Raw genomic sequence first — 17052 nt, 5'->3', positions numbered from 1 at the left:
CAACCAATAAATTCATTATCTGGACATAAGCCTATCTGATTCCCAGAAAGGAAAGCAGCAGTTCTGAGTTCACCTGAACTATCTAGGGGACATGAGAAGGCTTAAATATGAGAAGGAGATCACTGACATAAAAATAGGGAACAGGAGCTTTGTGAAGAAAGAGAGGAAGAGGCAAAATTATGGAGGATTTTGAAAAGGATAAGAAAGGGCACAAAAATGATGGAGTTAAACAGCCAGTGTTGGGATGAGAATTAAACAATACACCAAAAAAAAAATTTACTGGTTGCTTGTTATATGAATCTGAAGAAGGATGTTGATCAGGAGAGGATGTGAGAAATCTATTATGATAATAAAGATCAGAGTGACAAAATTCATTGGGAAGACAATAAAGTATCTTGGACAAGCTGGAAAGAAAAAAAAGGTAAAATGCATATATCATTCTGAATGCACAGGATAGGGATATTTCTTATTTTTCTTTTTCTAAGATTTTAGGCTAACAGACAAAGAATCCTAGCAGAACAGTATGAGTAGGGAGCTTCACTAGGAATATGCTCAGATGTGCACAGGGAATAGTAGGAATCTCTCCTGAAGCCTTATGGCTGAACTGAGCAGGGCTAGTGAAAGAGTCTGACTGCTCAACTACATTGCCCCTGGATTACCTGGCCCATGTCAGCAGCATGCTCCAAACTCACTCCTGGACACAGTCCAGGGAACAACTCATGCCAGGGACCATTCCCAAAATGCAGCAGGTTCTATGCTCCTACAAGCAAGGTATGCCATATATTACAGTGGAAAACACAATTTCTGTGGTCTGCAACATGTGTGTTACTTTATTCTGGAAATTTTGATTTAAAAACCTAAGGCTGAACAACCCCAAAATAATAACTGCACCTGCAGCTGTATGGGGACCACATAAAGCCCACAGGAGATGCATGCCCAAGTGTTACTTAGCACAGCTGTAACCAAAGTCTGTCACATGGCCTCGGGGCCAGCAGATAGTCCCTGGCTCTGCTTTAGTTTGCAGAACAGACGTGGGCTGTAGCTGACAGAAAAATGATATTCACCAAACACTATCTGTCAACATCTCAGAAAAATTCATGCCCTCATGGTTACCGAATAAAGCTTGACTCAAGGGCACTGTAAGGATCAAATATGAAAGAAATAAAAGGAATGTAACAGTATTCTGCAAAAGTCATAATGCTGAAAGAAGGCCAATAATGATCCAGAGCATGATTTTTTTATGTCAGGGTGGTGAAATTAGTTTGGGGCACACTAACAGTATATAGTAATAAATAGAACTTTAAAAACTGCCATAAAATCTAACCAAAGAAGGCAACACAAAAGTGATGGTCCATTCTCAACATGCAATGATGTCAGGGTGAAAAGCATAAATTTAACCTACTTTTACAAGATTTCCTTACCAGAGACCATGGATAACCAAATATCCGTACCACAGATACCCAAACACTATCAATCTTTTAAAACTATTCTGTATTCCCAAACAATACAAAAGCAAACAATACATTTGTAAGAATGTGACAGAAGTAAAAACTTTACTTTTTCAATTTAAATTCTTCACAGTAGGAGTCTGAGTTTATAAATCCAACATGAAAAATTAGGTCCTTTATTCATTTGTATTTTCAGCCTCCTATTGCAGCAGTGATCATAAAACAAACACAGCTGGCATCTTTATTATTTTATTCACTGAAGGATTTAGCTGGACAAACATCACAAAGATGGTGGCTGTTTTCATTGAATTTATGATCAAATATGCTCCAGCATAAGATCAACTCTGTTACATCAATTATTATGAGATGTGAATAATTTAACAGAAAGTTGCCTGTTTGTAAATCAGATCTTAGGGATAGAAATTCAGCTGAGGTAGTAGCCATTAGATATACACTATGTTACAGAATTTAAAAGGATGCCGACTTTTCTGAATCACATGTAATGATAAACATTGGCATTCATATTTTGCTATCTAGTGCACTGCTAATTCAGGCAAAAGATTTCAGAATTTTATTTTAAACTTTAATTAAACTCATCTTTATTAGAGGACAATTTAGTTTTACTGATGCTTTTCAAACTTACAGAATGTATTTCCTATAAAGACTTCATAAAAACAATAAACAAACTACCATCAACACCATATTTTGGGGTTTTTTTTTCCATAGATTTTCACCAGAGTCTGTTGTTCAGCATAATGCCAGGAGAGCTATAATAATTTTAACACAGAATGTGTGCCTTAGGATATGGGATTGACTTGGTGCCTGAAAGAAAAAGGTCAGTTCCCTTTGGAACCACTTGCCTCTTTGCCCTCCAGCAATGACAGGTGCTGCAGGCCTGTGCTGAGGCTTGTTATTCACAGTGTGTTGCTGCAGATACACAATCTAACCTTTCTGATTTAATGCAGCAGCAGAGTGAGAGTCTCCCATCTTCTCATTTTGACATGGGTCAAGCAGACACTGAACACATATACATGATGACCTGCTTGCAGCCAGCACCTTTCACAAATCCTCAAACAATACCTTAAGACTTTCTTAGCTAGTTTCATTTAAAGAAATCACTAAATTTAAGTATTAAACTGTTTGGCTATCAAATAACTTAAAGGTATGAAAAAATCACTGTTTTCACCAGTTTCCTACAATGATATGTGCTTCCGTGTCACTAATTTAAAAAAAAGATAACCTGCATGAAAAAGCAAAAATTCTCATTTATCTGTACTATATAGCAGGCCAGTTGTCAGAAATCTTTAGGCAGATACATGAGGCAACACAACCAAAAATGCAGAAAAGGAAGTGATTAAGATTTTCTTAATGAATTTTGAGAGACAGTCAGAGGAGATGCTCATGAATGGCAATACCTGAATACCTGTGATCTTGCCATGGAAAATAAGGTGCTCAAAATTACACTAAAACCCCTACATGAAATCCTCATAAGAGTCAGTATTTGCCTAAGGCAAAGATAGTTTATGTTTATATCACCGCAGAAATCTTAACTATTGTCATGAGTCTCTGGCTGGCAACAAACAGCGCGAGTTTTGAGATTGGCTTAAACCATCTGCAGGGGTGACAAAACCCAGGAATATTATATATATATTATACTGAACTGCCTGTCTGCATCATCTCTCAAAATTATCTATGTTTCTGAGACCTTAAGATGAGAATCAAAGGAACTGTTCAGTTAAAGAAAAATTATCTGTAATGCAGAACAATCAGCAGAGGATAATATCAAGCCACATAATCCAAGAGCAGTTGCTTTGCACTAAGCACTTTTGAATGCCAACCCAGTTCTCAAGTTGCCTATCATTTTCACTCTCCTTTTAGAAAAATCTTGCCTTTAATGGCTACATGCAAATAATGAGAGAGCCAGAAGCAAGGTCTATTTATATGACTACCTTCACAGTATGTTTTTAATTCCTTATACAAATATTTTTAAAACATGTCTCAGAGACTCAATTTTGTCAGCAATGTCATTATCTGGAGAAGAGAGATTTCAGCAGATAAGCCAACAGCACAGAACTCAGGCAAGAGGGTAAAATTCAGAATGTGAGGATATAATGATGCCTGGTTCCTCTGATCAGAAAGAATTAGACTTCAAACCAAGAAATGAACACAGACACCATGGCAGCATATGAGTAACAGACTACCAAAAACATAATTCTGAGAAATTAATAAAACATTGGCATGTAGAAATGCAAGGAAAAAGAACAACTGGAAACATCTGAAGAGCTTATCAGAAAGTACTCAAAAACATTAATGAAGAACATACATTGAAAAAAAAAGTCATACCTGGAAACACCAAATAAACATGTCTATCTGATATATGTCTCAATATCCAAAGGAATTCTTAAGGAATTAGTGAGGATAGCAAACAAATGTAAGGCATCCTTTAAAAGTCTTTCCAGGAATTCTACAAAAGAATAGCCAGTTCTCTTTCCTCATTTCTCTTCACAGGCTTATTACTGTAGATATGCTACTGTAACATTATCTCATTTTGCTCTGCATTCTGAATTATGGTACTAGACTTAAAAAAATACAAATATATGCCCATACTTCTTTTCTGGTTTTGAAATAAGAGAAGCTTGGCAAATATTTGTTGGACACTGACACAATACAGAAGGAAAGTACAGACAACAGAAACAAAAGACAATATGGACGCAAAATTAGATTTCAGAAGAAATAAGACAAAATAGCAATCAAAAGAAGAGGTGAATAATGAATAAAACATTGTATTTTTTTTTTAAGTGGACTTAGTAGTTGGTGGAAAAAAACAACAAAAGATAATGTTTGATGCAATTTCTATTAAAAAATCTTGCTCTGTAGATGAACTCCAAAGACCTGGGATGTGATACACTATCTTAAAGACTGAAAACTGGCTGCCAGACTATAAGCAAAGGGTAATGATGAGTGGCAATGTGCTGAGTTGGAAGGGAAGTGTCCAGCTGTGTGCCAGAGGGATTAGCGTTAGTCACAGTTTTATTTAACATCTTTATTAATGACCTGGACTAAGGGATACCCTGCATACTGAATCAACTCTTAGACGACACTAAATGCTGAAATAACCACTAAAGACATTAGTACAAAGAAACTAACAGTAGTGAGACATGTGGGCAGAAAATCTAAAAACAAGATAGAGCATAGAACACTACAAACAATTATTTCCACAGGAAAAAAAAAAAAACCAAATATGGAGAGGTCCAGAGTTAACAATGCTAGCAAACTCTAGTCCAATGCCAGATACTGGATTAAATGTTGCAGAAAACAGCAAGGAACATCCATGTACATTGGGGCTGTATTTTCACTGCTGTCATGGATGGGAAAAGGTATAGGGCAACAACTATGTAATTTTAGTAATGAAACAGCATAGAGTTATTAGTACTCTGAAACAAAAATGACAAAAAGCTTTTGTGGTCCAGTTTAGGAGGCTTATTAGTATTTTTAACTGGGACAAAAGGATGTAACACAAAACCTAAAGCTTAGCAACACAAAAGAGGGGGAATTTAGAATAAAGCAAGAATACATTGACTGTCAGGATAAACAAGGTATCAAGGAGGTCTGTTAGGAACAGTCTTCCCCTTAGGTTTTAAAAGGCATAACATTATGGCACTTTGCAGTTGCTCCAATTTGAAAGATTGGAATAAAAATCAGGATTTTTCAGTTTGGCAAAAGGATAAATGGAGAAACTGCAGAGATGTGTCTCAGCGCTTGGCTTCAATCGGCATCCCCTAATTGCGCACCGCGAGTTGATAATCCCCGCGGCGCGCTGGGCTCAGCCCCGCGCGGAGCTGCGCGCACAGAAAACAGCGCTAATGGGCGCAGGAAAAGGCGCTTATGTAAAAACGAGCAGCTTCCATCACCCCGAAATTAATTTATAATTAATTAAAATTAATTTTACCATTTAAATTGTAATGACTGAATTAATAAACCCCGCTAAGCAGAGGAGACAACAAAAGGCGCTGCTGGGCTGCGGGCGCCCCCTGGCGCGGGCAGCGCGGCACTGCAGCGGCGGGAGCGGGGGGAGGGGAGGGGCGGGCGGGCGCTGAGGGACCCAGCCTTCCATCGCGGGGGATGTCGCGACACGACTCCCCAGAACCCCCCTCGGGCAACCGCCTGTTCATGGGAAATAGGAGAAAAAAACCGAAAATACAAAATGCTTTTTGTTTCCAGTGCAGCAGTATCTGTGAAAACCTTCAGGAGGCAGAGGCAGGTTTATATGGCTATTTAGAAATACTTCTAAAAAATATTTTCATCTTCTGTCCAGTATCCACCGCTGTTCCCCCAGCGTGATCCGTGGTTCCTCCTGGCCCCAGCACCCCAGCGATGTGCTCCAGTATACACAGAGCACACAGCCAACCCACCTCTGCTCGGTACTGCCCGAAATCCTTATTGCTTCTTGGGTTTATCCATCAGAAAGGTTTCCACAACCACAGCACTAAAGCTTTTTGTTTCTATTGTGCTGGAGAGCTTGAGTGTTCCTTCAGTGGTACTACCGACTGTGTTACAATGAGCAATGCTGGTGAAGGGACAGGAGGCGGAGGGATAAAAGTGACAATTAGAAGAGTGCTTTTTCTTTAATCAAAACACAACTAAGGCAAAGGTTTTCTTAAAAACCCAAAAAGCAGAATCCCAAGCCAAAAATGCTTCCCAAGGCTCAGGTTTAAGCAATTCCTTGAAGCAATGCTTGAAACAAAATACAGGCTCAAACAAAATACTGAAACAAAATACTGTCTCTATTCACTCCCTTTGCTTTCTTGAGGAAGTTTTCCCTGAATAACAGTCCCAAAATAGGCCAGTCCATCCTGGAATGCAACTTTTAAACACCCTGGCCTCAGAAAGGGAGGTCTCAAGTACAGAGGCCATCTTGTTAAAGGAAGAAATCCTCAGCAGTGGGACTGGTTGTGAGAATAAAATGTTATTTATATAATAAATAAGCCATGTTGGGGAATTACAAAGTAGTAGTCCTATTTATGCAGAGCAGAATTTGTTTTCAGCTGCACCTTTTCTTTCCAACCAAACTTCTCACAATACAACCCATTATGATAGAAGGATCTGAAAAAGCTTTTTATATCCTACCAAATATACACAAGGATAATTAGTTCTCTTTTGTTATTCTTCTGTAAGGGTTTATTATTGTGGAGAACCTTTTGCAAATTGAAAGAGGTTGCATTGCATTCTGGAGGCAGAGCTGTTCTTGGTTTTTATTGTGTAGAGATAATTGAACAGAAAAGTTCAGGATAAAAAGTGGAAATATAGTTCATTGTGAACTCTATAGGAAGATCAGATTACCACATTTTAGTTCTTTTTAGGCCAGTATTTTATAATTACATTCCACAGTATGTTATGTCATGCTATGTAGGTGAAGCTTCATGTTAAATAGAAGCAAACATCATTGCAAGTTTTGTTTCTTAACTTTATAAGCCTTACCACAAAATGTATCGATTCCATCTTATCTAGTAAATACTCTCTCTATATTCTTTAAGTAGTTTGACAACCAGTAAAGAAATTCAGTGTTAAAGTCTCCAAGGAATTTAATTTACTGTAAATGAAAGTTATATTATTTGCCTCAAACACTTTCCAAAAGTAGCCTATAATATTAACCAATTTTATTTTAAGAAATTAAGGAATCTGACTTATGATCCTGCTGGGTTTCACTTTGTCATTGCTGCTAAATTCCATGCTTTTAAATAATTTCCAGTTAAACCAGGAATTAAACAGCAATTGACTTGTGTCCAATATCTTCCCATCATCTTGCTCTGCCTTTAGAATCATCTTGTGGAAGCTGATGTTGGTCAGGTGCAATTATTTTGCCCTCAAACTACTGTGTGTGATTTTGGGGAAGGTTTGGGGTTGGAGTTTTTTGCCTCTCTTCCTTTGGCCTTACAGACATGAAGCTGGCTCTGTAGATTCTGGAAGAGTGTTGTTCTTCCTCCTACTAAGCTCCCCTTACATAAATGGAATTGCATTTTGAGGTAAAAGGCTTTAAAAAGCCTCTTTGAAGGCTTTTAAACCCATATTCCCACCCTTACATGCCATGACCTCAAAATGTATATATAAATAAGATCAAGGATCAGCTTGTGCCTGAAAGATGAAACAGGAGATAGTGAAACTTCATTTAGAAATGTTTAGAAATGTGTTTAGAAAATTAAAGCTGTTCTCTTCCAGTCTAGGAGCATGAAGTTCAATGTCACTGCTCTACAGTTTCTATGGCAGTTTCTGTGTGAAAATTCTTCATTTTTTTTGCATTGCAATTCCTCCCCTATAAAATGCAGTAATGAGACTTTGCATCAATAGAAGTTCAAGCATACATACAAATCCTTACATATAAATTCTGCTCTTTAAGGTGTATCTGTCAAAGCTACTACCATGTTGAGAGCAAGGAAATCTGTACCAAAACCAATGCATATTTAAAAACAAAAGGCTGTATGTTTTTATCCCCATTTTAGGTCTCATGTTCACTGTCCATAAAATAATTATGTACATGACATATTTTGTATCACCAAAAATCTTCCACAAATTAAATCAGGAGAAGTTAAAAAAAGGTTTTTTTTTAAATTTAAGACTGGAGATTGCTGCTTTTTGAAACATGATAAGTAAGAAAGAAAATTTCTGGAATGAATCAGTCTATCCATGTGTTAAGATTTACAGCTGGATTACAAACCCTTGGGAATATGATGTCTATAACGGAAATGTTTATACATCCTTAACTACAGCTGTGCAAGCAAACAGCACTCTAATACAGCACACAGATAAAGATTTACACTGGAAAGAGAGAAAGACCTTTACATTTCAAATGTAAATGATACATAATTTTGAGGCACTGAGTATTTCCTATTATAGTAGAAATACCCATATGAAGCACTGAACTGTATGTATTCTCATTGCTTTCAATCCCTTCATTTATGCTGAAAAATTACAGATTCTTTATGTACAGAGCATTGAAAACGTAGAAATATTTTTGAAGAGGTTTCATAGAATTTAAAAAGCTCTGGTCTTATTTGAGTCAGCCTATGATGTGATCAGAGCTTGTGTCTATTATGAAATCTCAGAGACTGAAGCTGCTTTAAGCAAACTGGGTTTTGTTCTTTTCTGTAGTATTTTATGAAGAGAGAAATTTCATGCAGTAGTCTTGAAGGAAATATAAGACAGCAACTTTTCAAATTCAAACCAATTATTGTACTTATTAATATATAACTGCTGTATTTTAATAGTCTAACTGCTGTTAAAATATAGAAAAAAGAATTCAGTCCAGGCCTGCAGGATGGATGGAATAGCATGCCAGTATCTACTCACATTACTTAGGCAAATATATGCCTCCAAGCAAACACATTCAAATCAATATTCGTTTCCTTGTCCTTCTTTCCCAATCCAGATCTAATTGCCTATGTTGTAATATAATTGCTTCTTCCAAGCTTTTGGATTTCATTAACTACTTTTAAAGAAAAAATCAACTTGCAATTTTTTGATTGTAAAAGGACAGAATATAGGCCATTATAGTGATTTAATTTTTAAAAGGAAAGCTGTGACTTTCACGAAATTGAATTGTATTCCAAGCAATTGAAGATTGAGGTACAGTCAAACATTTTAAGATGCCTGCAAGGATCACAACTGGCAAAATAGTCTGAGATACTTACAAAAGCCAAATATGAGTTAATCTTCCTGTTGTTCCCTCTGCAGTAAACAGGAGATGGTCTCATCCATGAAAGCCACCAAATTAGGGTCCTAGATTGAACTGGAAATTTTCTATAGACTACTGAGAATCAATTAATGCAGGGTAGTGACACTTAACCTTTGTGGAGGCCTGGACTGGTTTCAGTGCCAGCTTTATTTCTCACTGCAGGAATTGGAAGTTACAGCTAACCAAGGAGGAGCCAGTAGTACTGCAAAGTGAGCCACAGGATCATGGAAGATGCCTGGCACTACAGAAGTACAGGTTTTGACTCAAAGGACAAACATTGATGGTATTGCATTCAACAACTAATACCAAAATATTTTAACAACAATCTTTCTATATTAAGAGATTCTTCCTCCTTCAATTGTCAACCACAATTTCAAAAGGTGGAGTGGAGTTTTTTTTGTGTGTGTTTTTTGTTGTTGGTTTGGTTGGTTTGGTTTGTTTGTTGTTTTTAAATGAAAACACTGGACCAAATAGGTTTAGGAAGGAGCAGATAGAGAAAAAAATAATAGAATGGCAGAGTATAAACTTAATCACCTTTTGGAAAAGTGACCATGATACGGATTTTGCAGTTGTAGACACATTTCATTGCTAATGAAGAAGGATATTGAAAAAAGCATTTGGATTTCTACTCTATTCATAACTTTTTTTCCCTTTACAATAAGGAAGCTTCTTCACCAAAACATTTTGTATCTTCAATTTCAGTGTGAACTAGGAGATGTTACAGTCTCCTGCTGATTAATCTCTTGAACTCCCTGGTAAATTACCAACAAGACAGCCACTTAGTAGCAAAAATAAAATTTTGAATTAGTACCAGAAAGAAAACAGAAATGCTGGTACAGCAAAGCCTTAGCCTTGCTGCAAAACGTTTGGTCAAAAGAGAGTAAAGAAAAATTTGAACAGGTTTTCTGGCAAGACAAGTTAGTTGACATAGCTGAAATCATCCAATTAAAACTCTGTATGCTTTCTTCAAAATATAAAAGCTAGTAATTGCTGAAGACAGTGCAGTTCAAATATTCTGTCTACAAAGATTCTACATGTGCTGAGAAATCTTTTAGCAAACTTTACACAGATGATTATTTAGAATAATGCCAGTAGTGTGGTATTCAATCTGAATGCTCATCAGGTAACCTTTATGGACTTTGAGCATGATACCTTTATACCAATGTCCATCTGATGTAAATGTGACCAAATTCAGGAAACATTGAAAGGAAAAAAAAAAAAAACAAGTGTGGTGAATTTACACTGACTTTTTTCATTCATAATTAAGATTACAACAGTATGGTTGCAGCTCACAGCAATGACCAGATGGACCTGGCAACAGGAGATGATTATGTGGAAAAACCCCTCAAAAGTGGATTAGAAACATATTATTTTAAAGTTCCCTAATTTTTATAGATGAACAATGAAAACAAGATTCAAAACTGATGGCCCAAAGCAATAACACAATATTTCTCCATGAGCTCAATGCACTTGCCAACTAACACCCCTGGAAGAAAATACTATGCTATCCAATTTCTTCCTATTTACAAGAAACTGGCAATTCAAATCTGGCTTATTTGAAAAGAATAGAGCCAATAGAGCCAAGTTAGATATGATAACTTCAGTATACCCTTGAAGAGTCAAAAGTGCAATTAAAAAAATACTTACTTATTCCATGCTTGTCTAAGGTTTTTAGGGCTGTACTGTGTAAACCGTTCTGTAAAAAAAAAAAGGGGTATATTCAATTACTTCACTAAACCCAGGATTTATTTTTTAAAAATATTTTTTTACTGTCAATTTTCATAATTTCATTATCTCTATGTATCTTCTGCAGTTCAAGTCCTAAGACAAGGGAAGAAAACTAACCTATGAGCAACTGCCATACAAACAGAGGAGAAAAAATACCAAAACAAAACACCAAAACCAAAAAAGCCCCCAACTTGTTAAACAAAATCAAACCAAACCAGCATAACCTAAAGCTCATTTACAGTGGCATCACCAGAAATGGAAAGTTTTACAATTATTTCTAAAGTAGTTTTTGACTGCTACAGGAAAAAAAAAAGAAGCCTGAAACTAGTATTTTTTTTCTTCTTCATGACAATACAATTCTCCACAACCTCGCTGTCATATCTTTATGCTTCTCAGGATGCGTAACAGTAAGCGTGGGTTTCTGTGACACACGGGGACACACAGAACATGGTGGACATATAAGAGTCCATTTTCTAAAGAATACATATAAATAATGAGCAGAAGTAATAACTACAATGACAGCTTATTTACTCCAACATTAAGTTCTTCAGTTCCGGTAGAAGTATTTTCCCATCATATCTAAGAAGATGCTTGATCTGCAGTGGGACTCTAGCTGAAAAAGGAAGATGCTATGTAAGCTGCTGCAGAAATGAAGGGTCAGTCCTTCGTTAGCTGACACCGTTGAGCAGGACGGGAACAGAGAACTCTAAATCAGAAGGCAAAGAAAATGAACTCTCCTTTATTTCAAATGCACCGCTCTATATATAGAGAACATCGAGAAGACTCATTTCATTGGTCTCAGAGTAAAAACATCCCACACCATTGGTGTGCACTGAATGACACACAGAGGCAGAACATATCTATAAACAATGTGAATAACAAGATAGATTAGAGAATTATTTACATTCTTTCCCAACTGCTTCCCAGGCTCTCGCCTGGTTAGAAAACCTTTCTCTTTCTCTCTGACTGAGTTGAGAATATCCACAGTTAGCCTTTTGAACAGGAGCGAAGTGCCTCTCAGGCAGAAAAATCGAGTTCAGCTGGAGAACAGCAACATTTTCCATGGAGACTAGTTGCACAGAAATCCTGCCATCTAGACTGGTACTCACCCTGGCCAACTACCCTAATGTGATTGCATTAGTTGCTGTGTAGAAGTTCTAAACTCTCAAAATACTCCATGGAATCTAAAAATAACCAAAAACATTTTGCTTCCTCTCCACCTATGTGCATGACATTCAATGACACCCATTGTACAGCTGCAATAGTATTTATATATATATATATGCACACAGAAATGCATGCATCTTACTGTGAAAAACAGAGGTAAATGTAACTTCAAAGGAGTTGTGTTCAAATTCCTGTGTTTGTATACTTGCTTGTATCATTTCTAAAGTTGTCATGTATACTTCATACTTCATACACAGTCAGTTCTAAAGATGCCAAAACCAAGGCAGAAGCAAATTCCTAGCATCAATGTAGATGCTTTGATTTTCTTTGTTATACCTATTTTTTAGGTTTTTTGCCTCTTTAATTAAAAAAAAAAAAACAAATGCAGAAGCTTCAAATCTCATTGAATTCACTATTGGAAGCTACTGATAATCAGCAGACCTGCAAATCCTGTCTGTGGACCACTTCATGTTTACTAGTTTTGTTGCTTTAACCATACTAATGCAGTTAAAGAAATGAAATCACTCCCTTTTAGATATGTGCGGCAAATGTGCTGGAAACTGGAAGCTACATTACTATAACCCTTCAATTTTAGTTTGCAAATAGGAATTAAATACTTATATGGAAACAGATACCTATAAAAATTGGAAAAAAATAAAGACTTCCTATATTAAGTAAATTGTCCAACCATAACACTGTCAATTCATCTATGACAAGGGACTGAAAAATAAAATGCAGCTAGACAGTGTCATGTAATAACATGTCTGAGATACACATGGGAGTTCAGCTAATAAACTGCAAATTTGCACATTAATCTGTCTCAGTGCAGAAAAATCTGTGTGGGAAGAGAATTAAACTGACTTGAAGCACTGCTGAAAAGGTAACCTGGACCTAGAGAGAAACAGATTTTGATTTTATCTGTCATTCTGCAATATGTTTTGGTCAGATACTGAGCTGATTCAAACTGGTGCAGCAACACTGACTTCAACAGACCTACATCATCTTAAAACATTTGAAAAGTATCATATACAACATATTTTCTTGACCAGAGTACTTAGTGTTTATTTTAATCAATTTAAGCTATTTTTGCTGTGGGAGGAAAGCCCCAGAGTTAGCCACTTGTCCAAATTGCCTTAAAGCTTTAATGCCCAAAGATCTGTTCCAGTTCTGCAAAAAATCTGGAAAACTATTGCTATGCCAGATGAATTTTTACTGAAGAAATGATACACTGGAATCAATGATGTACATGCTATAAGGGACACACATGAGCAAAACAAACTTCACAAAGGGATCTTCCTTTGCTGCCTACAGTTCCTACTTACTTTTTAAGTAAGTACCTTATACATCATATTTATCAGGCAGGGAGAGGGAAAACTGGGGGAAAAGACATGGAGAGGGCAAAACCCTGTCTATAGAAAGGCAAATGTTTAGTCCATAGTCTTTCATTTCAAACTCCATTGAATATGCTGTGACTGCAAACCATGCTTCTCCTAATTTCATATCAACTCTTTCCTCTCTACTCAAGCAGATTAGAGGCTGCTTTCTTCACATGCTTTATACAGAAATAAACCATACATTGATAAAATAACAGCTCACATTTTTCTACATAGTTTTGTGGTCATGGCTCCAACCAGAGTCTTACTAACTTTCATGGACAAGATAATTAGATGGGACTATTGTGTTAATTAAGCCCAGACTCATGTACTTGTCAGGTCATAGTATTTTTCTGAATTCATCCATTAGAGAATAAAAAAGCAGTGAAACCAGCTGATTTTGGTTTCAGAGTTGCCAGAACAGAGAAGCTACAATAATGTTGTCCTTGAGCTCCTCCACCATGGTGCAATTTTTCAAGTCCTGAACTATGAAACCACAACAAAACCACCAAACTTGCTGTCCCAAGCAAAAAAAAAGAGGTAACTTAACTTCACAATTTTTATTTTAGCACAATCTCTTGCTTTGTTGAATTTATCATAGAACCAGAATTCAGTCTCGCAATTACATCCCCAGGTTTGCTTCTGAGTCACTTTTCAGAGTGAATGACTCTCACACACACCTGTATGAATGCCTCAGTCCTTTACTGCTCGATGGATACAATAAAAACCAAATCTAAAGTTACACATATCTGACTGTGACCAGCTGCATGAAATTACATCCTATGATACTTTCAAGCATATAGTTTTGACATTTGTTTTTTCAGAAGCTACTACTGATATATTCATAAAAGAACAGTAAGACTGTATATGAGACTGGGAATTCTGCAGTATTACCATGAATGCTCCCCCACAAAAGAAACCTTTGCCTGATATATTGAGAGGCAATAGTACTGGCAATCACAATCTCAATCCAACCTTGTGGAGGAAACCTTGTGTAGCAAAAAATTCCTCTCCCTCAGAACTGAAAAGCAAATATGCACATGTGAAAATTTAGTGTAGACACTCTCATGATCACCCATCCACACAGCCATCCTCCAGCCCATGCACACCACTCTCAAGAACACAAGGTACAGCATCTTGCTGAGGCAGCTGCTCACTCTCATCAGGCTGAGATTAAAGAAACATGAAAAACTGTATGTTTACAGATCAGGATTTGATCTCAGATGTATTTTGAAGTTTTATAGTTCAAATTGTAGGTATATATACTGTAGTTCAAATATTTTTACATTATTATAATTAAATGTGGGTTTTTAAAATAAAAACTCTGGAAGGCCAACACAGTAAGCACATCTGAAATGTAAAGTAAAAATTGTGATTTTAATTTCCTTTATGCAAACACTTCAATATTTGCCAATCTTTTGGGAACAAATTCAGGAAACAAAATTTGATCCTCTGCATTTTTATCCCAAATATGCAGTCATCATCCTCACTACCACCTACGTCTCTCTGTTACAGAGCTGGCTTTTCACATGGGTGCTGTATTTCACCTAGTAAAAGGTGAATTTTTGCCTATGTGAAACAAAATAAGGAAGAGATTTTTAGTTTAGTTTAAATTGCACAGCACCTCAGAGTGTTTACTATTTGCTTCTTAGAAGGCCGAGGTAACCAAATCTTGACTAGGTGGCACGTCCACAATCAAATGCAGTGTAAAGAGATGCCTGTATAGGACTACATAAATAAGAGCTAACATAGACTATTCCTATTTGACACTGGAAAGATGTAGCAACATTTTCCCATAGCATAATTTTTACTCTCAGAATGTCCCAAGAATATCCAAAAGGACAAGGCTGACATGTCCCTTCCACAGCCTCAGAACCAGCTCAGAACCAAGTCATTGTTATGCTGGGCATTGCATACAACCCGCTCAGACGTGGTGAGTGGGGCAGCTACACTAGCATTTTTCTGGCAGCACAAGGATCTGAGCTGCTCTTTGCTTCAGGCCTTGCAGCACAGCTTACTCAATGCCTCCTTTGCCAAGGAAGTTTTTGGGACTGTGCAATTTCAGTAACAACTACAAAATGGAAGCAGAAATTAGCAACCGGAGGAAGAGAGGGAGGGAATTTCTTGAGCTAGTTAATTTGACAAACTTGATGCATCAAATAAATTATATTTTTAAAACAACAACTTCCAAATTCTGGCCAGTTTGCAGGTCTCGGGAAAAAAAAAAAAAAAGCCTGACCAGAAAGCTCATCCATTGCACTCAGCAGTACTAAGTGGCCTTATAAAAAAATGGTAAAAAATGGTCTTTCTTTCTTTCTTTCTTTCTTTCTTTCTTTCTTTCTTCTTTCTTTCTTTCTTCTTTCTTTCTCTCTTTCTCTCTTTCTTTCTCTTTCTTTCTATCTTTCTATCTTTTTTCTTTCTTTCTTTCTTTCTTTCTTTCTTCTTTCTTTCTTTCTTTCCTTTCTTTCTTTCTTTTCTTTCTTCTTTCTTTCTTTCTTTCTTTCTTTCTTTCTTTCTTTCTTTCTCGTTCTTTCTTTCTTCCTTTTTCTTTCTTTTTTCTCGTTCTATCTTTCTTTCTTTCTCCTTTCTTTCTTTCTCATTCTTTCTTTCTCTTTCTTTCTTTCTATCTTTCTTTCTTGTTCTTTCTTGTTCTTCCTTTCTTTCTTTCTCATTCTTTCTTTCTCGTTCTTTCTTTCTTTCTTTCTTTTTCTTTCTTTCTTTTTCTTTCTTTCTCATTCTTTCTTTCTTCCTCGTTCTTTCTTTCTTTCATTTTTCTCGTTCTTTCTTTCTTCTTTTTTCTTTCTCGTTCTATCTTTCTTGCTTTCTCGTTCTTTCTTTCTTTCTCGTTCTTTCTTTATTTCTCGTTCTTTCTTTATTTCTCATTCTTTCTTTCTTTCTTTCTCGTTCTATCTTTCTTTCTCGTTCTTTCTTTCTCGTTCTTTCTTTCTTTCTCGTTCTTTCTTTCTCGTTCTTTCTTTCTTTCTTGTTCTTTCTTTCTCGTTCTTTCTTTCATTCTTTCTTTCTTGTTCTTTCTTTCTCGTTCTTTCTTTCTTTCTTTCTTTTTCTTTATCTTTCTTTCTCGTTCTTTCTTTCTTTCTTTCTCGCTCTTTCTTTCTTTCTTCCTTTTTTCAATTTCTTTCTCATTCCTTCTTTCTCGTTCTTTCTTTCTCGTTCTTTCTTTCTTCCCTTTTCTTTCTTTCTTTCTTTCAGGTTCTTTTTTTCTCATTCTTTCTTTCTCATTCTTTCTTTCTTTCTTGTTCTTTCTTTCTCATTTTTTCTTTCTTTCTGTCTTGTTCTTTCTTTCTTGTTCTTTCTTTCTTGATCATTCTTTCTTTCTTTCTCGTTCTATCTTTCTTTCTTTCTCGTTCTTTCTTTATCTTTCTTTCTTTCTCGTTTTTCTCTCTTTCTGGTTCTTTCTTTCTTCCTTTTTCATTCTTTCTCGTTCTTTCTTTCTCGTTCTTTCTTTCTTTCTTTCTTTCTCGTTCTTTCTTTCTCGTTCTTTCTTTCTTTCTTCCTTTTTCTTTCTTTCTCGTTCTATCATTATTTCTTTCTCGTTCTTTCTTTCTTTCTTTCTTTCTTTCTCGTTCTTGCTTTCTTTCTCGTTCTT

The 17052-nt window shown here is 36.3% G+C and overlaps 1 protein-coding gene across 2 annotated transcripts in view; it reads right to left on the bottom strand.

Annotated features, from left to right (window-relative positions):
* The window catches only part of CDK14 (cyclin dependent kinase 14), a 318431-nt gene that overhangs the window by 79747 nt on the left and 221632 nt on the right, over positions 1–17052 (bottom strand). For both annotated transcript variants that reach the window (XM_053941947.1, XM_053941953.1), the window contains exon 12: positions 10825–10873. In XM_053941947.1, the coding sequence (XP_053797922.1) occupies positions 10825–10873 (49 nt within the window). The remainder of the gene's footprint in view (positions 1–10824; positions 10874–17052) is intronic.

The sequence above is a fragment of the Vidua chalybeata genome, chromosome 1, assembly GCF_026979565.1.
Source record: "Vidua chalybeata isolate OUT-0048 chromosome 1, bVidCha1 merged haplotype, whole genome shotgun sequence".
NCBI classification, from domain to species: Eukaryota; Metazoa; Chordata; class Aves; order Passeriformes; family Viduidae; genus Vidua; species Vidua chalybeata.
This window is presented reverse-complemented; position numbering and strand designations above follow the sequence as displayed.